This window comes from Cyprinus carpio, chromosome A16 (assembly GCF_018340385.1).
Source record: "Cyprinus carpio isolate SPL01 chromosome A16, ASM1834038v1, whole genome shotgun sequence".
NCBI classification, from domain to species: Eukaryota; Metazoa; Chordata; class Actinopteri; order Cypriniformes; family Cyprinidae; genus Cyprinus; species Cyprinus carpio.
This window is the reverse complement of record NC_056587.1, coordinates 6,547,440-6,574,653: the sequence shown is the minus strand read 5'-3', so window position 1 is coordinate 6,574,653 and position 27,214 is coordinate 6,547,440. Positions and strand designations below refer to the sequence as shown.

The window sequence follows — 27,214 nt, the reverse complement described above, 5'->3', positions numbered from 1 at the left end:
TGCGTGAGTACATACACAAAAGAAACTGTATTTTTTAAAATGAAAATCAATGCAAGAGGTAAGACACTCTCAGCTGTGGTTGGAATCTGGAATACTTTTATGGTGCCTTAAGTACTTTTTTAAATCTCACACACACACACACACACACACACACACACACACACACACACACACACACACACACACACACACACACACACACACACACACACACACACAAAGCTTTCAGTAGGGTGCCGGACTACAGCGAGAGCTTCAGTGCAAACCTGCATCAGATAATGCAAAGTGATAAGATACAGCACAGCTGAGTTCAGCAAATCCTGCTTGAATTATAGCAATTTTGATGAGTAGATATTTAACCACATAAGTGATGTGGGCTGCTACGGAAAATTCAGTTTTAGGGGATTGTACAAAAATGCCTATTTGAGAGTCATTTCTGAACGGTGTCCACAACCACAAGCCTCATGAACGAACGTCATCTGATACTTTCTGGGTCCTAAGTTTTGTCTGTGTAGGTTTCAGGATAAAGTAAACAAAAATAGAGGGAGAGTTAAAGATCGTCGTTATCGTTTTAGCAGTTACTTTGCGTTTATTATGTTTAGGCCACACACAATGACTGCGAAGCGAGAAAGCGAAATACTGAAAGCGTGACCTTATCTTGCAGTGTTCGTTTTATAAATGAGATAATCTGCACGTTAAACCCTTTATCTGTAGGCTCCTCATCATATCTATAGTTGTGGTACTAATCATAACAGCCACAAAGCACAAGATAAACTAATAATCAACTGATCTGGCAATTAAACAATACTGTGGCTTTTTCTGCCAGGTTCTTGACTAAACTGTTTACCAATCTTGATTAACTCAATTTATTGTGAGTGTATGGATCTATATAAAGTTTATATTTATAAATAAAAATCTAAATAGTTATCTGCCTTATTTTTTTTGTGAAGAAACACTGATAAAGAACTGATAAATTCATAATTTAGGATAATTTCGCTTAATTGAGTGGACTGCACGAGCTACGAACATTATGTTTTTCATATGTTTGAACATCTTACATGTGTCTTAGCACAGAAAAGTCCTGTTATTTCAAATCGTTTATAAGACTTTGTTCAGATTCAAAGAAAGTACCACATTAAATCTAGATCTAGTTAAATCTAGTCAAGCCAGATTTTAGACTAAACTAATGTTGTGCTTTAATGTTGTGCTCAAAGGTGAATTGTGAAAATGGCATACTTGATGTTGCATGTGTGAAAATCCCTATTACTAAACTCAGTGAGAATGTGTAGTCACACACCCACGCTGAATCCACTTCACACACACACTACCCATGAGTCTACTGTTAAAGCCATTAATAAATGACGTAAGTTAAAAGTAAATATGAAGCAAGTATGAAAAACAGAATTAGAACAAATGTAGCTGCATGGCAAATTTCTATTAATTACTTAAAAGTATATTAAACTTTCCTGCACAAGCGTCTTATCAAGTCAATCTGAATATTTTAAGTGCATTTTAAATTATAAAAGCCACATACATTCTATTAAAAAACACTGATTATTACATTGTGCATTAACGCCATCTTTCCTCCTTCATGAGGTCATCATGTTCATCACTATGAAAATCCTGATCTCAAAATCAAAGCACATCAGATCTACACTGCTTTCTGTATTCCTACAAAATCCTGCATATCATACCTTCCCATCCTCCATGATGTGCATCATCCAGCTCTGACTTAGGTGGTTCAAGACACCTTGGACGTTTCATCCTTCTGCTAATATGGCGGAATGAGTCGCGTACAACTACAAACAACACAGCGAAACTTCAAAAAGGTCAATCTTATCTGAGAGTCTGAAAGCAATGGCTATATAATGACTACGTCCTAAACTAGAGTTTGATGAGTGAAATGGAAGAACAAAATGGACACAAAAGTGTTTTGCAACTTGTCCTTTGTGAAATAAGTTGAAAACCATTACTTACAAAGACATGAGAATGCATCCAATGTGATGTTAACATACATTTGTCACACACCCAGACAAACATAAGTGAAAATACATACTTACTAGGCCAAACAAAAGACACAAATGCCTACCTCGCATCATCTTCACAGCATGTGTGAACTGCTGTCTTTCTCTGGTGAAGATATACGTCAAAATCACTCAGTATGGTTGACAGCTCTGTGTCACAGTTAACCAAACTTCTGAACAGATGATGCTGTCGCGAGGTGGAGAGATTAGGTGGTTTTCTCTCGGTAGGTGACAGAGAGATAGAGCGTTTGTGTGTGTTTGTATCCGTGAGTGACAAAGAGGGATAGGGCCTGTCCCTTTCAAACTGTAGATAGATCCACCTTTCTCTATTACGCAAGCATGATGTCTCTTCTGAAGAATTTCATGTGCTGTTTCTCGGTCCGACTATAGGTGGACTCTTCTTTCTCTTTCTCTTTCCATTTCAGCAGTAAGCAGCTCACCTCTGTTTGTTTGTTTGTTTTCAATGCATCCTTCTTTCTGAAATCCTGAATTCCTCACTCTATCCTGCTCGTAAAGAGCTGACTTGTCTTTTGGCTATTATTTTTAATGAGGAACCATTCAGAAAGGATATGAGGCTGGTCTGATAAGCGGCAGAGGGTATTGGTGTAAACAACCTGGTTAAGATCGTCATGTGATATTGTTGCCGCAGAGTGTTGTTATTGCTTTTCGTTATGAATCATGGTCCAACCACGAGCTGCGTGTTTTGCCAGAACACTAATATATGAAACATACTTTTTCCTAACATTTTTATAAAGTGAATTTGACTGATAAACAATTTATATAAGACTTTGGAAATGATACAGAGGTTCTGTGGACACTGCCGTGAAGGTCAAGTTGAAATGCAAAGACAAAAAATTCAAGGACAGAGGGAAGGAAAGAAAGAGCAAAAGAAAGAAAGATGAGAAATACTTAATGCACGCTTGTAATCAAACACAAAGGCGGGAAGAGTTTTAAACAGGTTTTTTTTTTTTTTTTTACCAAAATAGTCTCAGATCTTATCTTCATTCAGATGCACACACCCATAGCTGTGCGCACCTGTGCATGCATGTCTATGGTAGCTTTGCTCACGTTTAAACATACAGCTTTTGTGGCTGAAGTAAAAATATATGTGGATACAGGTGCATTGTTTGTGTGTTCTTTACAGGTGTAATAATGTACCGCTTTGCTACACTGACATAGGCCCCCTCCTATAACCACAATGGAGGGGTTCTCTGATATGCAAAAAACAACATGCACAGGGGGTTAAACAAGCCACCTCTCAAAGCATGCAAACACACAGGCACACACTAGGAAACTGATATTATGTTTTACAACATACTAGCACAGCTACACAAAGAGAACAGACAGTGCATAACTGATGGTCGAGATTCTCAGTTGTACTTACTTAGATGGGATTTCTTATGCACTGGATTTCCTAAAGAGGGACAGGAAACAATAGTTAGTTGGGCAATCAATATCTTTAATGCAACTGTACATGTTCTAAATATGTTAAATATAAAATCCCACATAACTGTAATGTAGCATGAAAATACTAGTTGTAAACATGTCAAATGTCTCTCTGTTGATTTTGGCCTGATGTTGATTTTGACATGTCACAACATCAGTCACTACACTGAAAAACTGAAATCACAATACAATGTCAAAATCAACTGTTCTGTTCTGTTTTTTTTTTTTTTTTTTTTTTTTAAGTAAATTGAATTATTTTAAATTATTAAAATTATTCAATTTCATTTTAATTACCAAAAATGTAATATTCAGCTTTATACTTGTTGCATTTGTTAAGCTTTCATAGATCATAATTATCAAACTAATATTTTTCCTTAAAGTTTATCAATAACTACAAACCAAACTTTGTCCCAAACTAGCTAGACTCTACAGAGTGACAGTTTATATCATAGTTATATAATTAATTTTTAGTTTGACTATTGAGTTTAAAGGGACAGTCCACACAAAATAAAAAAATTAAAATTCTGTCTTCATTTTCTCCCCCTCAAGTTGTTCCAAACCTGTATGAGATTCTTTCTTCCATGGAACATAAAAATATTTTTTGATTTGGTTAGTAACCAAACTGTTGATGGTCCCCATTGTATGGAAAAAAAAATACTATGGAAGTCAGTGGGGACCAGGAACTGTTTGGTTACCCACATTCTTCAAAACTTCTTCAATCTTATTTTATGTTCAGCAAAAGAAAGAAACTATCTCTTTAATGATTAACATGTTGATGCATATCTTTGTTGAAGAAAACCTAACATTTTTAAAGAGTACCAGGCCTTAGTTAGCACCCTATTCATGGAAAGTGTCAGTGTTATTCACACACCCACACATACTGAACAACTAAAATTTAAAAAAATGTATGCGTGTACACACACTAGTACATGTACACAAACACACATGCATGCCTTTATTGGCATGAAAGCACAAACAAACATTATCACTTACATAAAAAGCCCCCCCAGCCCACACACGAGCACAAACGGCAATCTCCGTTGTCTGACGTTTGACCACACTTTGAGAAAGTTCAGATTTGATGCTTTGTTGGCCGTTTCCGATGAGTATTTTTAGCTGTGTGTCTGTCTGAAGACATAGGGCAGGTACGATAATCATCACTGGGAAGAAGACTTGGCCTCTCTCTCTCTTACTTTCTCTGTCTGTCTCTCACTCCGGCTGTCTCTCTCACTCTTTCTCTCCCTCTTTGAAGGGCTTTGTGGCTTTTTGAAAAAGTCACTTTTGCTTATGTAGCGGAACACACACAAATAGGTGCGTGGCGACTTGCAGACGTACTCGGAAACAAAGACTCTCAAAGCAGGTATTTCACAACTCCATCTCATGATTTGCCTAATAGCAAAAAAAAAAAAAAAAAAAAAAAAAAATGACCAGTGCCATTTTCAGTATGACTTTTCAGTTAGTGGGATGCTCAATTCTGTGGATTTTCTCATATTCTACAAAAAAAAAAAGTATGCATTTTTGAGTGTGTTTATGTTTATAGGTGTAAAAGAGCAGTGACATTTATCTTTTGATCGCAGATTAAAGGATTCTCTGAGGTACCTGAATGATTGATAAGGCACCATGGTAACAGATCTAAATGCAGTTGGATAACACAGCCAAGCCCTGATTACACTAATTATCGCTCCATTCTGGCCACCTAGCACAGTTACTTGATCATGATCAAGCTATTACAGGACAAGACAGAAAGAAAGAGAGAGATTTTGAGTGCTTGACTTAACGATCAAACGTATGTGTATGTAGACTATGTGTCTAGCATGATTGTTAAAATAGCTATTAAAAAAATGTACATACAAATACAAAACCACATATCTACAAATTAGCAAATTAAGTCATTAAAACAAGAAAGTAATAGTCTAGACACACTGAAAAACACAGATAGGGCAAACTGACATGTGGGCCTCTGTTATCATTGTCAGACATAAACTTATCTTCAGTCTTGCTTGCAGTGAACAACACTTGTCAGGTGACAGCTACAATATCTATAATAAGTCATCTGCTCTACACATTTAAAAGGGCTACAAAAAGGAACCATACTGAATTTAACATATTTACCCACTTATCAACAGTATTTTTTTCCCTCTTCAAGTCACATAATTATGTGATTGCATTCCATCTCTTTGCAGTTAAAGATTTTCATGTGATTTTACCAGGAACTTTGAAGACACTGAAGCTTTAAAGCATTAAAAAGGTATAACTGTGAACATTCCCAGAGCTGAGCGTATTGGGAAAGCAACGATCCCAGAGAATAAGACTCATCATAAAGGAGGAATAGGAGAGAACTGTGCATGAACATACAGCAAATGCCACACTACAGCATCTTAAACCCCCCAAAAATGTTGTAGATTGCCCTGGCTAGTGTTGTTACAATACCAAAACTTCAGTAGTCAAATACCAGTAAAAATTCACAGTTCACCGTACCAGTTTTAGTATCATAGCAAAAACTATTTTAACTCTATTTGAAAATAAAAATTTAATAAAATTAAATATGTTAAGTAAATAATACATTAAACCAACATAATTCCATAACATAGCAACATAACTATTTTTCATAAATAAACACCGTTCTTAAAATCTGTTTTACGTTTAAAAGCACAGATATATTTTGACATATGAGAATTTTTGTCCCGTTCACTGCTATGATGATCACTGTGTCAACCACTTTGTTGGTAGTAATGAAAGGATTTGTGAATGTGCAGTACTTAGTCAATGAACTCAAGCTGAACAAAAACATCTGCTTTCATAGACATGGAGTGGATTCCTACTAACTTAAAGGGATAGTTCACCCAAAGATGAAAATTTGATGTTTATCTGCTTACCCCCAGGACATCCAAGATTTTTAACTCAAACCGTTGTAGTCTGCCAGTCGTATAATGTAAGTGGATGGGAATCACTGGTTTTAGAGTCATATAACACAAACAACCAAAACTAAATTAAACCTTGTGGCTCGTGACGATATACTGATGTGTAAAGACACAAAATAATCGGTCTGTGCAAGAAACTGAACAGTATTTATATAGTGTTTTACCTCTGATTTACATCGCAATGAACTGTCCTGAGCGCATTCTCAGCAGCAGGCGCACGAGGCGTCTTCTTATTCTTCTTGCTTTATGGTGGATCGCAGACTTATAAGTGCATTACCGGCACCTATCTCTCAAATGGCCCATTGACACTCTATCTACAATCTCAATTAGGAGTGGTTTTGTTTGTGTATATTTTATGATTCTCAAAGCAGTGATTCCAATCCACTTACATTGTACAACTGACAGACTGGAAAGGTTTGAGTTAAAAATCTCTGTTTGTGTTCTACTGAACAAAGTTATCTACATCTTGGATGCCCTGGGGGTAAGCAGTAGTGTTGGGCGATATGGTCATTTTTCAAATAGTGAGATCGACGATACACAATATTATCGTGCATGGGTGGAGCAAGAGAGAGACTCTTTGTTCTTGTCATAGCATAACTATTTGGTGTTTTAAACCTCGCAGGTGCATGAGAGTGAGCCTATGGAATCACCAATAATCGAAAAAATATACTTTCAAACATACCGATAAACTAACGTTAAATATAAAAATACTGTATTTGTTAAACAGCTAGTTCATATACAAGTGCTAGTCATATAATTAGAATATCATCAAAAAGTTGATTTATTTCACTAATTCCATTCAAAAAGTGAAATTATAACTGACAACTAAGGAAAATCCCAAATTCAGTATCTCAGAAAATTAGAATATTACTTAAGACCAATACAAAGAAAGGAATTTTTAGAAATCTTGGCCAACTGAAAAGTATGAACATGAAAAGTATGAGCATGTACAGCACTAAATACTTAGTTGGGGCTCCTTTTGCCTGAATTACTGCAGCAATGCGGCGTGGCATGGAGTCGATCAGTCTGTGGCACTGCTCAGGTGTTATGAGAGCCCAGGTTGCTCTGAGCCTTCAGCTCTTCTCTGCATTCTTGGGTCTGGCACATCGCATCTTCCTCTTCACAATATAGTTTATGAAGTGCTCTAAAACTTCCTGGTATACGGCTGCATTGACCTTGGACCTCAGAAAACACAGTGGACCAACACCAGCAGATAACATGACACCCCAAACCATCACTGACTGTGGAAACTTTACACTGGACTTCAAGCAACTTGGATTGTGTGCCTCTCCTCTCTTCCTCTAGACTCTGGACGACTGATTTCCAAAGGAAATGCAAAATTTACTTTCGTCAGAGAACATAACTTTGGACCACTCAGCAGCAGTCCAGTCCTTTTTGTCTTTAGCCCAGGCGAGATGCTTCTGACTCTGTCTGTTGTTCAAGAGTGGCTTGACACAAGGAATGCGACAGCTGAAACCCATGTCTTGCATACGTCTGTGCGTAGTGGTTCTTGAAGCACTGACTCAAGCTGCAGTCCACTCTTTGTGAATCTCCCCCACATTTTTGAATGGGTTTTGTTTTACAATCCTCTCCAGGGTGCGGTTATCCCTATTGCTTGTACACTTTTTTTCTACCACATCTTTTCCTTCCCTTCGCCTCTCTATTAATGTGCTTGGACACAGAGCTCTGTGAACAGCCAGCCTCTTTTGCAATGACCTTTTGTGTCTTGCCCTTCTTGTGCAAGGTGTCAATGGTCGTCTTTTGGATAACTGTCAAGTCAGCAGTCTTCCCCATGATTGTGTAGCCTACAGAACTAGACTGAGAGACCATTTAAAGGCCTTTGCAGGTGTTTTGAGTTAATTAGCTGATTAGAGTGTGGCACCAGGTTTCTTCAATATTGAACTTTTTCACAATATTCTAATTTTCTGAGATACTGAATTTGGGATTTTCCTTAGTTGTCAGTTATAATAATCAAAATTAAAAGAAATAAACATTTGAAATATATCAGTCTGTGTGTAATGAATGAATATAAATATACAAGTTTCACTTTTTGAATGGAATTAGTGAAATAAATCAACTTTTTGATGATATTCTAATTATATGACCAGCACCTGTATAGTCTGACTTTTTGTGTGGTATTGGTGATATTGTTAAAATTTTTGATGATCTGCGCACGGAAATTATCAGTCTAAATGTTCTGCAAAATCAGTCAACGGTAAGTTCATATATTTGGAGTAAAGTTAAATTGAACTGATGCATCAGTCATACAGTGCTCCAGACCGCGCGCCGCATGACGTGCCCGACGCACTGCCACAGAAACAAGAATGAGATGCATTCTAACATAACTGTGGCATAAAACTCTGTTAGTGAGGGCTCGTTTAAAATATTGCACTTATATAGGCTGTTCAGATTACTTGTTAAAGTGCAATGAAATACCTTATATCTGTACAGTAGATGATGTACGTCTGTTTGTGGATGGAGACTTCTTCACCGGCTACAGGCTCTAATCCACATTTGCACGCGCGTGTGTGTGTGAAATGCGATGCTGAAGTGAAATAGCGAGGCAGTTTGATAGCCAAATTATAATAGGCCGCCTAATAAAAAAATATATATATATATTATTATTATTATTATTATTTAATACATTAATAGGAGAATGAGCCTAATATCGTCTTAACTATTGACAGAGACATTTGCTATTGTCGATATCTTTGACTATCATCAATACACAATACTATCGTCTATCGGCACAACCCTAGTAAGCAGATAAACATAAAATTTTCATTTTGGGTGAACTATACCTTTCACTACTAACTTAAACACATCTGATAAAAAAAAGAAAGAAATACAGTAAATAGTCAATCAATCACACAAAACGAATGTTTATGTCCATGCATTTGAATAGATGTTTACTTATACTTTCACATAAAGCACAAGTTGTTGGAATCTCCTCAATGACCTAGATGATGCAATGGCACTCATAATGCCCCAGAAAAGGCAGAGTGTTAGTACCCATGCAGACCGCAAGGCCCCTGCTGACTTCTCTAATACCTCTTCTCACAACCTGTATCTACGATGCGTCCAAGCATCTTAGGACATGAATCAGTATACTATGAAACAAAATTAGTCACTAGCAAGGACCTTGATCATCGTTGTTTGTCACCACAGCTGATCACCATTAATTTTGTTTATCGTGCATCTTACTTAGCTGTGATAAAAAGTACAACAATGCTGAAATATGAGCTCATCCAAAGTCTGATCATTAAACAGACTGAAAAAGTCATGAAAATATTTCAGAAAAAGAAGTAGAGTGAGGAGCAGGTGCTGGGAAGTTCTTTAAGGAGTGACATTTTAGTGAACAGAAATTTTGACAACGGGGCAGCCCTAGAAACAGCCAACTCCCTGGACAGTGAAATAAAAGGTCAACTATCCAAGTACTAACCAGGCTTAACCCTGCTTAGCTTCAGTGGGTAACCAGTCAAGAGCTGCAGGGTGTTAAGCTACTGGAAACATGAACTGTAAGGTGGCAGTAGTCCTCTGTTTTTCTTCAACAACAAGAAGTCTCTGAGGACCCCTGCCGCTATACAAGAGAAATCAACAAGTCAACAGCATCCCATAAACACGAAAAACTGACCCATCCTGAGAGACTAACTTCTAAAAAGTCCTTTGAACTCAACTAGCTGTGAATGAAAATGACTGTACATGAATAACTGTAAAGATACAACATAGAGCATCAAAGTTATTTCAGTTTTCAGTTGACAGCCATTGACATTATCATGCGTCTCAAGATTTGCCTCATCTATGTAGATTCATAAACCACTGTTAAGGTAACACATGCCATATTGCCGTTGAGTGTTTCATTACTTTGTGGTTTCCTTTTGTCTCGCACCCATCTCTTCCTCTGTTCAGTCTTTAAAGTTCTTTCTCACTCCCACCTGTATAAAATCTCCCCCGTGTTTAGTCAAATGTCACACTCTACCTTCGTAATCAACATATTCGCATCAAAGCTTGGGAAGAAACTGCAAAAGAGTGTTGCAATGTGTGTGAATCTATATGAAAGGTTTGTGTGTGTGAAAACAGGTAATCTGTGTAGTGGGGTAGTGGAGGTAAGCTTTTGGATCTCAAATTAGCCAATCGGCTTCTGGAAATAGATCAGGAATCCAAAGACACTCGCTAAACACTAATCATTCCTTTAATCCAGATTATGTCCATTCTTACCACACAGAATTATTTACAGTATTTCTGGCAAGGTGATGTGAGGGTATTTTAGAGAGAATGAGAGAGATAGAGAGAAAAAGCAAGAGAGAGAAAAAACTCAGAAAACACTGAATGAGAAATTAGTCTGAGGGTTGGTAACAGAGCCATCTAAGTGGTAAACATCAGAAAAGACTGAACGAGTTTTCTGCATTCAGGAGCGGAAAATTGTCGATATGATATAAAAACCTAAAGGACTCCAGGTGGTTAAACCCTCAGTAATAATGTTCACACACACAGCCTAATTCATATTGCTAATACTCATGAAAGCAGAGTGCTTTGCTTTCTCATTAGAAGCGGCAGTTATTTAAACATTAAGAAAATGTCAGGGGACCAGTAAAGTAATTATTTGATGACTCTAATGTGTAAAGAGGACTGATTCCAAATTCCTGAAGGCAAAGAGATGCAGAATGCATCTGGTGATGTACAGTTATCAGTAGGGTCCACGATATTACATACTTAAAGGTTTTTGAAAAGAGCCAAGGATTTTACAACCTGATGCTGTAGAACATTTATAAGCTCAAAAAATAATTATTATTTTTAGTTCTTCAAAAAATCACGTACAGTTGAGTGCTAGATGAATGAGTTCAACACAGGTTAAGCTTGATTTAAGCTTAGGTAGGCTCAGTTTGTAAAAACAAACAATCATCTCATGTACAGTACAGTAGTGCATTTACAATGGACATCTATGGAACAGAAATGTGCTTAAAGGGATAATTCACCCAAAAATGAAAATTCTGTCATCATTTATTCACCCTCATAATGTTCTGAACATGTGACTTTATTTCTTCTGTGGAAGAAATTTTGAAGAATGCTGGTAACCATACAATTTTGGTTCCCAATGTATGGTCAAAAAAAAAAAAACACTGAGACATTTCTCAAAATATCTTCTTTGATGTTCCATAAAATGGAAGAAAGTCATGCAGGTTTGGAATGACATGATGGTGATGATGACAGAACGTTCCTTTTTGTGAGAACTATCCCTTATTTGAAGTTATTGATGCTACTTTGTAGCTTCTTCAGACCACCATATTGACTCTACATATCATGCATTAACAGGAAAAAAGTTAAACCCTCCTGGGCCCTTTAAAGGAATGTCATTGATTAAAAATTGAATATGACTTAGCACAGAAAAGGTGGATAAACGATTCTGTCACAATGCTCTCATGTTAACATATAATGTAACTATAATTTTGAAACAATGTTTATTAATGTAATTCCAAAGTCTTGTCCCATTTATTTCCATTACAAGGGCATTATATGGGTTTTCTTTACTGAAGAAAGACTTTTGTCTTGAAAACTATTGTTTTGATCCAAAGACACATCTAAAAGATCTTAACTTGTACTGAAACCCGAAACATTCCTGTAAAGAACCCAGGACGTCTTAACGTATTCTCTGAATAAGCTGCAATAAATCTCCAAAGAGCAATTTATCCAATTTAAGAACAAAAATGGTTCTTCATAAGAAGCTTGAACGTAACTTTGATTTTAAAAGTGTAAAGGCCTGTGACTAAAAATATGTAGATGCTGATAAACACTAGCTTATGCACAGGTGAACACAGGAATGAGATGTTGACTCAGAATGAGAAAGTTAGGCTTACATGATGTACATAAGAGATATGAGGTACAAGTACACAGGTGCAAGTGGGAGCTCATCAAAGAACAGAACAAAACAGAAAATGAATGTGGAGGAGTTCAAAACAGAGGAAAAGTGTGTTTACATGATTCAGTGAGAAGAGCAGAAAGGGAGTGTCAGACAGGGGAAGTGTGAGAAAAGGGATAAATATGTTTGATAAAGGGCTGCATGAAGACGGTGATTAGACAAGAGGTGCGTAACAAGAGGGAAGGAGGTATATTCTTAAAATATGTATTATATGCATTTCTAATTGTTCTTTATACAATGTATGACAAGTCCTTTTTGTGTGGCATTAAAAGTTAAACACTGTTATAATACAACATTGAGCAAAAAAATCTTGCATAATATAATATATTAAAGTGCAACAACCTTTCATACCATTTAGACTGAAAATTTATGTTAAAAAACTGATATTGTGGCAAACTGATTATTTCATCTTGATTTAAATAATTTTAATTACATCAAATTAAATAATGTACTTTCCACATAACATTTTGCCTAAGCATGTATTGCATGAAAGGGGTTAATGAGTAACACACTACACGTCTGCGTTAACTTAGTTTACACAGAAAAAGGTCACTGAACAAACTGATCTCATTGAAAGAATGTTGTAAGAGTGAAATGGCCAGAAGTTCAACTTCAAATAACCAAATACACCAGTTTCCTTTTAAAGCAATACTCTTTCAGTTGAATAAGGCCCTAAGGAGACCTATTGGGTTACAAGATCCTAATAAGACACCCTTGAGGGAATTTCATTTCAGTAACTAAAGTATAGTCTTATCTCTTTGCTACTTGGTCAATGGGTATCGCTTTCCTTTCCTTTCATTTTTTTTCTTTTATTTTCCTGACTTTTTTGTTATTTTGTTGCTCTCTGAGAAACAAGTGAATCTTTACATTTCTGGCACACAATTAATAATGTCTATATATATTATGGATATTACTTTAATATAAGTTAAACATAATTTAAAAAAAAATTGCACACCTTTATATAGGCCTACTATTCAAACTGTATTTACACTTGCTTTTAAACATTCAGAGAGGACACATTCTTAAATTCTTCTTAAAAACAGAGATTCCAAAAGGTTAAATGTTAAAGGTTCTAAATGGACTCATTTATGCCAAGAACCTTTATTTTTAAAAATGTAGCTACATAGAATTCTTCATACTTTAGAAAGTTAATTTGTCCCACTGGCATTGTTTAACTCCCAAACTTGAAGGGTTTAACTCCCAAGAGTGACAACAGCACCGTAAAATATAATTTTACACTCAGCACTGAGGATGGCTGAAAGTGACACTGCACGTTCAACCAGAATAGATAAGACAGCACAACACACTCTTACGAATGCAGGCTGGATCAGAGGAAGAAGTTACAGAAGTCACAGAGTTGTGGTTTCACTGGCTCGCATGGCACAAGCGCTGCGGGTTAGTGTAGGACTGCTGGCGCACAGACAGGCACTTCTGTCGCAGAAAGGGTGTATTTTTAGAGTGCCTCTGGTCTCATATCTATGACTGAATGTGCGCGCGAATTTGTTCCACGTTTCACAAGTGTGTGAAACTCTCTCTCACACGCATGCACGAACGCACGCGCGCGCTCGCGATGATTTCCCACTAATGCAGTATTGAGGTATGTAATGGGTTAATCAATGATAGGCTTACCTCTTGTTCTCTGAGTGCTGTCATGGTTCGGGTCCGGCGACGCGGGCTCATCATTTTCCATTACTTTCCTGTCCAAACTCTCTACGCCAACACACCTCCTTACCGAATCGTTTAGTTGTGATTAGTGTTAGTTCATTTAAACTAAAGCAATTAAACTAAAATTCAACTCAAAATAAAGAAAACCAGAGGAAAAATGACAGCTGCTGACACTAACGACCGGGACGCCGCAAACGTTTTAACAAGCACATCGCCATTTTCAATTATTCCCTAAAAGTTGGCGCGCCTGGTCAATAAACATACAAGGTTTATGTCAACACGTTCCTCCGCTTCGCTGTCGTTTTAATGTAACTAGCATGCGTAATTGACATTTCAAAGGCGAAGACAAGTCGTTGAACGGTCCCAGAGAGAGAGAGAACGAGAGAAACGGACGGGCACTTGTTGGATAAATAGAGCGAGTGGCCTCTGGCGCGCGCAGTGACTCTGTCCAGGCTAGCGCTGCGCTCGAGCTGTCCCGAGCCAGTACGGTGTTATGTCATCAATCATTATGTAATAGGCGCGGGAAGCGAGAAAATAATGCTTTTAACGGGGGACCGAAGAGCAGTTTATGAGTCTTTTTGGCCAATCCACTTTAATTTTATGTGTTTATTTAAATCTATAATTACATCACACTACACTACAAGGCACTTTTTTTCTGCTCAAGAAATATCATGTAATTTTATATTACCTACAGTACCTACCAAACTACAGAAACTGGATAAATAATAATATTTTAATATTTTAATATAACTACAATTTATCTCTCGAATGGGTCATGTTTTTTGCCTTTTTAAGAGAGGAGTTTCATTGGTTCTGGACACAAGGCCAATAATCCGTCAGTGCTGTGTTATGTAATGTGAATTCAGCACTGAACTGCCACTGGATGACATGAGACGACTATGTCAGAGTGTCCACACACTATTCAACTGGTAATCAACGAATACATATTTGTGATATTCAACATATCCTTATCCCTATAGCCTACTATTTTATGATCATAGGTCTTGGGCATAGAAATGTACATTCCCGCATTACTGGTATTAATATATTAAAAGGATAGTTCACCCAAAAATGAAAATTCTGTCATTTTATAATTTATCAGATGGCCATCGACTTCCATAGTATTTGTTCCATACTTTGGAAGTCAGTAAACTGTTTGGTTGCCAGTTTTCTTTTTCTTCTTCTTCAAAAAATAAAAAATATATGCCAGAGTTAGCCAGAAGGCTAGTTTTCATCTGTAGTCCTAGGCCAGATGCACCACATATATATTGTGTTCAGCAGAAGAAAGAAACGCATACTGGTTTGGAACAACTTGAGGATGATAGAATTTTAATTTTGGGGTATTCTATCCTTTTATGTTTTTATTGAATGCCTGTTCCAGACTTTTAAGTTGGGCCAGAGACCAGGCCTTCAAACTGTCACGGTCCTCCGAAATTGAAATTACCATAGGAATCCTCAGCACAAGAGCCCCTAGTCAGTGGCATCACTGGGCCCCTTGTAGTATATTGCATTGGGCCCCCTTGAAATCACATTCTGGGGGTGGAGGTGGTTAGGGAATCCCCCTCAGTAAAAATCACATTCTGTTGGTGGGGGCTGGTGTCCCCTTGAGTAGAAATCATGGGGGCCCTCGAAGAGGATCTTAGTGGGCCTTCAAAGCTCTGAAGTTGTGTTAAAGCTCTAAACATGTGTTTCCTAATTCTTCGAACAAAAAAAGCAGACAAAAAAGCACCATTGTCTGTTATCAACAGAATAGAAATGTATGAAGTGCAGCTCACAGAGAACTCACTTTAAAACAAAGCAGCTATTTGTTGGTCAGTGTCCAACTTGACCCTGATGTGAAATCTACATGAGAAAGTGTTTCACATTCATATGAATTTCCTGATCACATGAATTCCCATCAATACAATTCCATTTTTATTTTTACATTTGCCGAACAAAAGTAAATATGATCGCACCTTAAGGGGTCCTCCACAGAGAGTTTGTTGTTTATTGTTATTTTTATTAATTACGTTTATAAATTACTAACAGTATTAAAAGCTACCATGTCTCAACAACATGAATGTAAAGGTTAGGTTTTGACAAAAATTTCTGAACTGCCATTAAAATGGATATCAGCAGAGGCAATGATGAGATGATGGAAATGGCATTTTGGTCAGACCCTGGTTTGAACGTTAACACCACACATGGAAAATATCTCCCCACAGCACTACGTTGAAGCGTTCCCACAGAAGCCATCACGCAAAGCCCACTTGACCAGACACTCAACACCTCTCCATAGATAGAAACCCACCTCAGACTGTGTCCTACATACATCATATGTGCGAGGCCTATGGGAGACTACAGGGGCCACCACAGAAATGCAGGTTTAGATGTTCTTTCTAAGTCAGAATCATGTGAGGATTTTTTAAAAAAAAAATTATATATTATATATATATATATATATATATATATATATATATATATATATTTATATATATATATATATATATATATATATATATATATATATATATACAATATGTGTGTATGGTGCTGGTCATATAATTAGAATATCATCAAAAAGTTGATTTATTTCACTAATTCCATTCAAAAAGTGAAACTTGTATATTATATTCATTCATTATACACAGACAGATATATTTCAAATGTTTATTTCTTTTAATTTTGATTATTATAACTGACAACTAAGGAAAATCCCAAATTCAGTATCTCAGAAAATTTGAATATTGTGAAAAGGTTCAATATTGAAGACACCTGGTGCCACACTCTAATCAAATAATTAACTCAAAACACCTGCAAAGGCCTTTAAATGGTCTCTCAGTCTAGCTCTGTAGGCTACATAATCATGGGGAAGACTGCTGACTTAACAGTTGTCCAAAAGACGACCACTGACAGCTTGCACAAGGAGGGCAAGACACAAAAGGTCATTGCAAAAGAGGCTGGGTGTTCACAGAGCTCTGTGTCCAAGCACATTAATAGAGAGGCGAAGGGAAGGAAAAGATGTGGTAGAAAAAAGTGTACAAGCAATAGGGATAACCGCACACTGGAGAGGACTGTAAAATACAAAACCCATTCAAAAATGTGGGGGAGATTCACAAAGAGTGGACTGCAGCTGGAGTCAGTGCTTCAAGAACCACTACGCACAGACGTATGCAAGACATGGGTTTCAGCTGTCGCATTCCTTGTGTCAAGCCACTCTTGAACAACAGACAACTGGACTGCTGCTGAGTGGTCCAAAGTTATGTTCTCTGATGAAAGTAAAAATCAGGGTCCCAGAGTCTGGAGGAAGAGAGGAGAGGCACACAATCCATGTTGCTTGAGGTCCAGTGTAAAGTTTCCACAGTCAGTGATGGTTTGGGGTGTCATGTCATCTGCTGGTGTTGGTCCACTGTGTTTTCTAAGGTCCAAGGTCAATGCAGCCGTATACCAGGAAGTTTTAGAGCACTTCATGCTTCCTGCTGCTGACCAACTTTATGGAGATGCAGATTTCATTTTCCAACAGGACTTGGCACCTGCACACAGTGCCAAAGCTACCAGTACCTGGTTTAAGGACCATGGTATCCCTATTCTTAATTGGCCAGCAAACTCGCCTGACCTTAACCCCACAGAAAATCTATGGGGTATTGTGAAGATGAAGATGCGATATGCCAGACCCAAGAATGCAGAAGAGCTGAAGGCCACTATCAGAGCAACCTGGGCTCTCATAACACCCGAGCAGCACAGACTGATCGAGTCCATGCCACGCCGCATTGCTGCAGTAATTCAGGCAAAAGGAGCCCCAACTAAGTATTGAGTGCTGTACATGCTCATACTTTTCCGTTAGCCAAGATTTCTAAAAATCCTTTCTTTGTATTGGTCTTAAGTAATATTCTAATTTTCTGAGATACTGAATTTGGGATTTTCCTTAGTTGTCAGTTATAATCAATAAGCAGCACAATAAACATTTGAAATATATCAGTCTGTGTGTAATGAATGAATATAATATACAAGTTTCACTTAGTGAAATAAATAATTTTTTTGATGATATTCTAATTATATGACCAGCACCTGTATATATATGTCTGTAAAGCTCCAGCTTCACTGTACAACATGACAGTACTTACACAGAGATGCTGAGTTTAGAGTCTCCTCATATGAATGTACATTCCTGTGATGTGGACAATGTGTCATTCATTACCGTAACACTGCGGTGTCAGCCAGTTCTCTTTACTGGAATATATGCAGAATGTGGAACTTAGATCAAATCAAATTCATGCAAGCACAATATGGATATGATGGACATCCATCCTCCCTGCTTCTCGGCATAGGAAAACCAAGGTTCGTAGCGCATAGAGATTACTGGTGCCATTCCAACTTAAAGGGGTCCTATTATGCTTTTTCACTTTTTCAACTTTAGTTAGGCTGTAATGTTGCTGTTTGAGCATAAAAAAGATCTGCAAAGTTACAAAGCTGAAAGTCCGATTCAAAAGGAGATATTTTATTTAACAGAAATCACTTTTTTTTAAACTACAAGGAACGACTCGTTTGGACTACAAGGAATATTTTCCGGGATTTGTGATATCACAAAGATCAACGAATGGGACGAGACCTGGTTGAGCTGCACTAGAGAAGGCAATGAGTGTTATCACTATGTCGGATACATGCTAGCTTTCCCAAGGAAGATGAGTTTAGAGTGGTTACAATCATCTGGGTTTAAATCATGCTCAAATTTATTTGATTTTGACACAATATTTACACTGAAGCTGGCAGGCGGCTATTGTAAGGGGTCGTGTGACATTTCCTGACCAGGCGCCGAGTGGAGCCAATCACAACACACACTGGCCAAGCTAACCAATCACAGCACCTTCGTATTTTAGAAGGCGGGCCTTCATTTGATGCAGGAACTATTCCAGCCGTTCATGCCATACTGGGGCGAGAGGTATTGTAATAATGTAAAATATGTGAAAAATGTGTTTTTCGAACAACCTAGTATGAGAGCCTGTTCTAGTACACCCCCAAAACAAAATCAAGACTTTGTGAAAGAGCATAATAGGACCCCTTTAAAATGGAATTATTTGCTTCATTTCGAAATGTCACTGTTCACACTTATTTTCATAGTCCATGCATTTAAAACATTGAGGCTAATTTTGATTGGTTGATTGATTAACTGACTGACTCATATATAGACAGTACTCAGAAAAATAAGAAATTTGAGCGTTAAGAAATCTAATTTTACAAAAATAAAGTAATTCCTAATAATACAGTGGAAAAAATACATTTTTGTAATACTGTTAATATTATAGAAACATTCTTAACCTCAGAAAACTCATAATAAATAAATAAATGTGCTATGAACAGTTTTACTCATTTTGATAATTATAAACAACTCTACAAAACCTCCACCCTAAAAAAAAAACTGCAACATGACAACTAAATTGGCTACAAAAGTGTGTGCCAGCTCCAACTTTTTATTTCGTTTTGCTGTTTTTCAGTCTAGACAGTCACAGGACACTTATTTCAGCCATGTCAGGTAGTGGGAATATTTTATACATATTCTAGCAGAAATCTCTTAGAGCACTTTTAATACAATTTTATTTATATAAAAAACACAGTTTTTTCGGGAATATGAGTGAGAGGTGCGATAGAGTGGAGTCAGTGTAGTGCTTACATGTGCACATTTCCAAATACCTCATTCACGGAGTTTAGATTAAATATCAGCTAGATCAGTTGGTCATTGCACACACACACACACAGCCTCAAACACACACCTGCGATCTCACTCACGTGTATGGAGATGTGTGCACATGGCCTGTGGTGGATTTTTGGCTGCTTTCAGCTTCGTGCTCCAAATAAATAACCCAGTTTTATTGACACAAATAGAACTACCAGGAGTGAAACAGGGGAAGAGAACGAGTGTGAGAAAAAAAATAGAGATAGGGTAGATAGGGTACAAGGTCCTAGGTAAAATCTGCAATGCATTTCCTCTAATGAAGTGTACGATGTAAACGTGTCTAGAATAAAGAGCATCTGTTCAGACTGATGAGCACAGAACAGATAAGTGTGTGTTAAGCAGAAATCTGTAATGGGAACAACCCGCAGGTGTGCAATGAGTCTACATGGGTGTGTGGATAAAGTGGTTTCAGGTAGTCAGATTTAGTTGCGTATTAATGCATATTTTCACACTTACTGCATCAGTGACATCAGGTTGTTGTTGCATAATATACACAGAGAGTGTATACCTGTAACCTGTTGCATAATATATATATATATATATGAGAGTGTGTTTACCTGAAACCTCAGTGTAGAGTTTAGGCTCATAAGTGCTGGTCACTTTACATGTGATGACACTTTTTTCATCACTTTCTCTCATCTGCTTGATCCTGAATGCAGTGCATGAAAGCCACACTACCCAGAGGCACTAAACAAAAAGACCAGAGCTTATCAAGTCCCAACCCTGATGCCCAGTCCATAAAATAATTCAATCCATTGAACAAATAGGGCAGTAAGATTATCAGTCATTGTGTCAATCATAGTGGTTACGCATCCCATGTAAATAACTGCCACACAGGAAAATAATCTGACATCACTTCCTGTTCTAAGACATAACATGGGACTCCCCCATCTTTCACAAATTAGGCAGGGCTCATTCGGCCTTGAAACTGTGGCATTTATAATTTGAGGCACTAGCTTTGAGGGACAGACCTCGAAAGATTAAGCTCTATTATTTCAGACTCCGGAGGATCCTTGACGCATCACAACATTTTAATGACACATTGAGATTTTTTATTTTAAGTCTAATATTACTTAGTGTGTAAAGCACTTCTTTCCCTCCAGAAAATATCCTGCCTGAAAAATACAGATGGTCCCTCTCGTTGTCCTGGCATTTCCGGTGTCACTCTCATAAGTACATAATAGTGGTTGTATTCCGTGCATTTCTGGATGATAAATTCGGCTGAATTGAGAATGGAAACAGCGACATCTTCTGGAAGAAAAATAGGTTTCCTAAATGTTTAAATGCAGTTATATATAAGGCCATTTAGATTTCTCAGAATGTAACTGTGGGAGGCCCCATAGAATGTGATAGTTCTGTAGATTGTGAAATCATATTGATACTATATGATGGCAACAAGTCATCATTTATTATAAAAATGAGAATACATAGAATACAGATAATCATTCTGACACAGCACAGTGCTCAGATGTGTTTTGAGCCTAGATTTAAATGTGACTACCGTTTTAGCACATCTGATCTCTTCTGGAAGCTGGTTCCAATGTCTGCATTTAAATACAGTCTCATCAGAGGAGACATGGGTAGCTGCAGGTTGGAGTAATGGGAATGGCAAAAGGTGGCACGCCCTAATCTTTCACCACGCCCACTGCTTCAGCCTGCAGTTATCCCTACTTGCATCAGAGGTGGTGTGATATTTTGATGGAACAGGTTTGGGGTATTGCCTCTATAGGTCACACATGTCCTAGCAGCAACAGATTATTTGAAGGTTTTTGCTGACAACCAAGCCTAGGTGTCATAATCGTCGTTAAACGCATGCACATAGTTCAGCTGAATGGTAAAGCTCACCCTCATTAACAGTGCAGTTAAACCAAATGTACAAAGCTTCAAAGGAAGCTGAAATAATCAACATTGAAGTAAGAGCGCATGCATTTTTATGTGCATATGACAGATAAATCATGGTTTGCACGAAAAATCTTTTTCTTTGCATGCACTTTGGATGTGTGTGCAGTACAGAAAACAGCATGCAAGTCTTCTTGTGCTTATATGGTTTAAAGTCATATTAAAGGCACAATATGTAAGATTTTCGTAATAAAATACCCAAAAACAACTTGCACAGTGTTTTCATTTCATGCAGTTGTGTACTTAAATCATCCCAAAAGTCCCCAAGGATTTGTAATTCCAGAGAAATTCCAATGTAATGGCTTGTTTTTTTTTCTTGTTGTTTTTTTTTTTTTTTTTATTAGAACCTACAACAAAATGAAAACATATAAAATTATAACAAGACATTCAAATAAAAAATAAACATAAAATAAAAACTATATGCGGGTTTACAGTTTACATTGATATATACAAATATACACCCATTTATTGGCTTGTCCCGGTTCACTGTCGCCTATCAATGACGTAATATCCTCGCTATCGTTTCCCGGTTTCAGCTTTTTAGAAACTAGGCCTATAGCAACATATGAACACAAAAATTCTGCTGTAAACTAAGTTAAACTAAACCCATTACAGCTGTGCGAATAAAATTAAAATGAAAAGTGTTGAAAAGTGCTGCAGCATTAAGTTTATATCTGCTTAACTGCACCATGATTCTTTTTACAGTGTTGCGTGTTATAACCAATCACATACAACTTGTTGATTTTATGAACACAGCTGAAACGCCACTTTTGTTCAGTGTATGCTTGCTGCAAATTTTCTCATCATAAATAACAGTGCAGATGTACGTATGATATAAGTAGGAGATTCATTAATTAATTAGGTTATGTTCTTTGCTGCTTTCTCTGTATAATTTATAGACCAATTTGGATTAAAAAAAAGTGCAAGTGACATACAGCCAAGTATAGTGACCCATACTCAGAATTCATGCTCTGCATTTAGCCCATCCAAAGTGCACACACACAGCAGTGAACACACACACACACACACACACACACACACCGTGAACACACACACGGAGCAGTGGGCAGCCATTTATGCTGCGGCACCCGGGGAGCAGTTGGGGGTTCGGTGCCTTGCTCAAAGGCACCTCAGTCGTGGTATTGCCAGCCCGAGACTCAAACCCACAACCTTAGGGTTAGGAGTTAAACTCTCTAACCACTAGGCCACGACTTCCCCCAATAATCGATTAGACGTCACAGTTACACAAAAAATCAGATGCATTTGTCCATAAGGCATTTCCTGGAACATCACAAGTTTTATACTTCTATGAGTCTCACTTGTAGCAGACATTACATGAGAGTGTTTAAAGAGCAGGCCATATGAGTTTTCGAAAAATATATATTTTTGCAGTTAATAACGTAGCTATCCAATGCAAACAGTCTGCAAAATTTGTTAATCAAATAAACTGCATGATAAATAAAGATATTGTCTCTCAAAAGAAAGAGTGGACTCTGAACTGCCTTAACGAGTCATTATATTTTTGCATCTTCTGTCTGTTACCTATATACGTCTCAAGGTAACACATTTGCATAATTCCTACCTGCCGGCGAAATATGAACACTCTGACCTGACCTCAAACCCTTCCACTAGTTAGTGTCGTTACATCAGGGTCGAGAAGACGCTGTGTTTTCATCCTCATTGGGTATAATAAACACAGTTTCCACACGTGCACCTCAAATAAATAAATAAATAATAATAATAATGAAAGCAATAAAACTGCTGTGACATCACATAAGGTACCACATACAAAGTTTAAACTTACCACTGAGAAACGTTCTGATCAAGTCGTGCTTGCGATGGAGTTTCTGGTTGAGCGACTGCATCGATACCATTTGTGGACTCGGGCTCGTATTGATAAGGTAATATCGATGCCATTTTTGTAATCTTATCACATCTTTGTTTACAAGTAATGCTGCGGTGCAAAAAATTAATTATGTTAATGGGCGTTTCGTTTCCTACATGTATTGTATATGGAAAGACCAATCGCAACATACTTGGCCAGCTGACCAATCAGAGCAGAGTATGCTTATGAAAGGGAGGCGTTTACAGACTTTAAGCTCAGAACTGCTTCTAACGAAATCGTTTCAAAATCTTTGAAAAAATATTCTAATATTAAATGTATTTTCTGAGAAAATTACAATGTTTTCTGACCTTAGATGCATTTAAACCTGTTGTATGGGACTCCAACACAATATTGGGACACTTTAAAATACCATATGATCTGCTCTTTAATACTCCTTAATGCTCACATCACCTCATTTTGTGTAAAAAATGATAATAATACTAAAGTACTTTGTAACGCAATAACATTCAGCAAACTGTTATTATTCCTTCATTAACAATACTCTAACTTAAGTATGTAATTTTTTTTTAGTACTCTTTCCACCACTGACTAAGTCATAGAGACTTGAAACTTGGAGGGATGATAGTACTCACACCGTCTACAATGTCACAAAGGCTCACCCCAATCAGCCTGATGATGCAGTGACCAAAAGTATTAAATGCTCTTTAACTCCTGATCCATTAATCTCAGGCTCAAGTGTCTTATATCATTGGAATCCTTGGTTTGAATTCGATCGTCACCCCAGTGAAATTGTGTATTTTGGATTTTTTTTAAAACCTACTTTTGTGAACTAGTCCTAGGCTTTTCACCCAATTGGAACCAAACCAGTGAGGATTCTCTGGAGGGTGAATGTAAATAATTATCAAAATACATTCGACTCACCGTCACGATGGGACGTCAAAAGGTCATAAGGGGTGGAGCGACTTTTACAGAAATGCCTATAACTCTTGAATGGAAAGAGACATTTTTGCCAAACTCGAACTACATATGTAAGAGCTCAATCCGAGGTCACAGTAACAGAACCATGGAGGGCTTGTCCAAATATACACAAAAGGCAATAAATCCTAAATGAAAATGCAAAACTTCACGAAACTAGGTAAGCACATGCGACAGATGATTCTAAACAAGCATACAAAGTTTTACGGTACATTCACATGGGGCATCGGCGTCGATGCTTAATGGAGGGCATTGTCGGTACACGATCCGTTCCACCTGCACGATCCGTTCTGCGCATGCGCGTAATTACGTAGTAGAAAACGTCACGGTTTTCCTACACTATCGGTACCTACCACGCATGCAATGAAACACTTGACGGCTAGGCGGCACCACTTGCGGCATATTTGTGTAGGTATTAGGCTTAATTTATGGTATTAGGCTTAACTTACTTAACTTGCCGTGTTTTGGTCTGAGGTCCGCATCCACTAACCCGTCAACCAAATATTGCCTAACTGCATTGTAAAGGGCGAACTTCTCATTTCTTCCGCTGAACTCCATTTTCTTTCGCTGTGAGTGAATGAAAGTCTCGCAGTACAAATATACGTGCGTGGAACAGATCGTGCAGTGTCGTAAATCGTCGCAAAACAGAATTATCATTTGCGCATGTGCGTTTTCTAAAGAGTCTACTACGCATGCGTAGAACGGATCGTGCAGGTGGAACGGATCGTGTACTGTTTCTGAAGCTTGGTGCTGATGCGACCGTCATAGTGACAACAGCCAATCACATTAGTTTTCGGGTGTTGCATTAACGCGTTTGGGTAGCGTCTGCACCAGGGTATTTGCATAAGGTGATCTGATTAGCTGACGCCTGCATTGGCGCTGGAAAAAAGTTTTCAGCTTCTGCAGTGAGCAACTGTCCCAACGCGACGCGACAGACCTACAGTTCATTTCAGCAACGCTTGACGTCACTCCATTCAAAGTAAATGAGAAGCATTGACACAGAATGGTGCGTTATGGAAATTGGACCATAGGTGGTGCTATAACATCCAGAAATCTTAAAATAATCATATTTCTATGATAAATTACTTGGAATTGCAGAAAATGCTCTTCTTAATCGATGATTTAGGTTGTTACATGCTTGATTAAATAATGTCTTTATTTGTATGTTCTTAAATGCCTTAAAGCGCTTACGGCTATATTTTTTAATTGTATTCTCTGATTGTTTCTATGCCCTCCTGTGTTCAGTGTCCCTATTTGCCTTACTGCCTTATTTGTTACCATAGTTACCCTTATAAGTTACCATACTAATCACCAAGGAACACACTTGTCCATCATCAGCCCCTTGTTCATTTGTGTATATGTACTACTATGTTTCAATTGTTTTCAATTGTCAGTCGTTGTTCCTGTATATGGACTGTAGGATATCAGAGCGAATCAGACAATTTAAGATCCAATCAGAACAGTGTTGAAACTACACAGATGCAAATTCCACAAAGTGGCCCAAGATAGCCAGATGGATAACCATAAATCTTTCCGGGATCCTGGTGCCACATGGCTGAAGCAAGTCTAACTAACTAGTAGCTTTAAACAGCTTGCGGTGTTAAAACAAAATAACAATTATTGATAATTCCAACACAGGAAGGAGATTGTCAAATTTTGGGCAAGCAACCCAAAATTAAGGGTCGAAGAGACAACACATCATGACCAACATGAGTAAAACCATGAGGAAACTCATGAGTTAAGACTTCGCTGGGTTTGTTTCCCCACCAAGGACAGAGACCAAATCCAGACAGAACACATTCTCACATTCACAGAACAGCATATACTGTAGACTGCCTTTAAATATATAAATGCATCAAGCCATCCTAAAATGATGCTAAGAGGAGGATAAATGAATATCAATGCATTGCATAACTAAATAACTAAAATGTGTTATATTCTTAATATACAGGTCCTTCTCAAAAAATTAGCATATTGTGAAAAAGTTCATTATTTTCCATAATGTAATGATAAAAATTAAACTTTCATATATTTTACATTCATTGCACACCAACTGAAATATTTCAGGTCTTTTATTGTTTTAATACTGATGATTTTGGCATACAGCTCATGAAAACCCAAAATTCCTATCTCAAAATATTAGCATCTTTTCATCCGACCAATAAAAGAAAAGTGTTTTTAATACAAAAAAAGTCAACCTTCAAATAATTATGTTCAGTTATGCACTCAATACTTGGTCGGGAATCCTTTTGCAGAAATGACTGCTTCAATGCGGCGTGGCATGGAGGCAATCAGCCTGTGGCACTGCTGAGGTGTTATGGAGGCCCAGGATGCTTCGATAGCGGCCTTAAGCTCATCCAGAGTGTTGGGTCTTGCGTCTCTCAACTTTCTCTTCACAATATCCCACAGATACTCTATGGGGTTCAGGTCAGGAGAGTTGGCAGGCCAATTGAGCACAGTAATACCATGGTCAGTAAACCATTTACCAGTGGTTTTGGCACTGTGAGCAGGTGCCAGGTCGTGCTGAAAAACGAAATCTTCATCTCCATAAAGCTTTTCAGCAGATGGAAGCATGAAGTGCTCCAAAATCTCCTGATAGCTAGCTGCATTGACCCTGCCCTTGATAAAACACAGTGGACCAACACCAGCAGCTGACATGGCACCCCAGACCATCACTGACTGTGGGTACTTGACACTGGACTTCAGGCATTTTGGCATTTCCTTCTCCCCAGTCTTCCTCCAGACTCTGGCACCTTAATTTCCGAATGACATGCAAAATTTGCTTTCATCCGAAAAAAAGTACTTTGGACC

The 27,214-nt window shown here is 37.7% G+C and overlaps 1 protein-coding gene across 6 annotated transcripts in view; it reads right to left on the bottom strand.

Annotated features, from left to right (window-relative positions):
- The window catches only part of LOC109058027 (nuclear receptor ROR-alpha B-like), a 37,938-nt gene extending 14,476 nt beyond the window's left edge, over positions 1-23,462 (bottom strand). The window contains exons 1-4 of one of the 6 annotated variants that reach the window (XM_042772273.1): positions 13,938-14,437; positions 3,409-3,438; positions 2,090-2,242; positions 1,695-1,799 (exon numbers count right to left, since the gene is read on the bottom strand). In XM_042772273.1, the coding sequence (XP_042628207.1) occupies positions 1,695-1,799; positions 2,090-2,099 (115 nt within the window). In that variant the 5' untranslated portion in view covers positions 2,100-2,242; positions 3,409-3,438; positions 13,938-14,437. Of the gene's footprint in view, positions 1-1,694; positions 1,800-2,089; positions 2,804-3,408; positions 3,439-13,937; positions 14,439-23,386 lie in introns of those variants that run through there. The other 5 variants (XM_042772270.1, XM_042772271.1, XM_042772274.1 and 2 more) reach the window with 5 other exon arrangements.
- Positions 23,463-27,214: the final 3,752 nt, after the last annotated feature.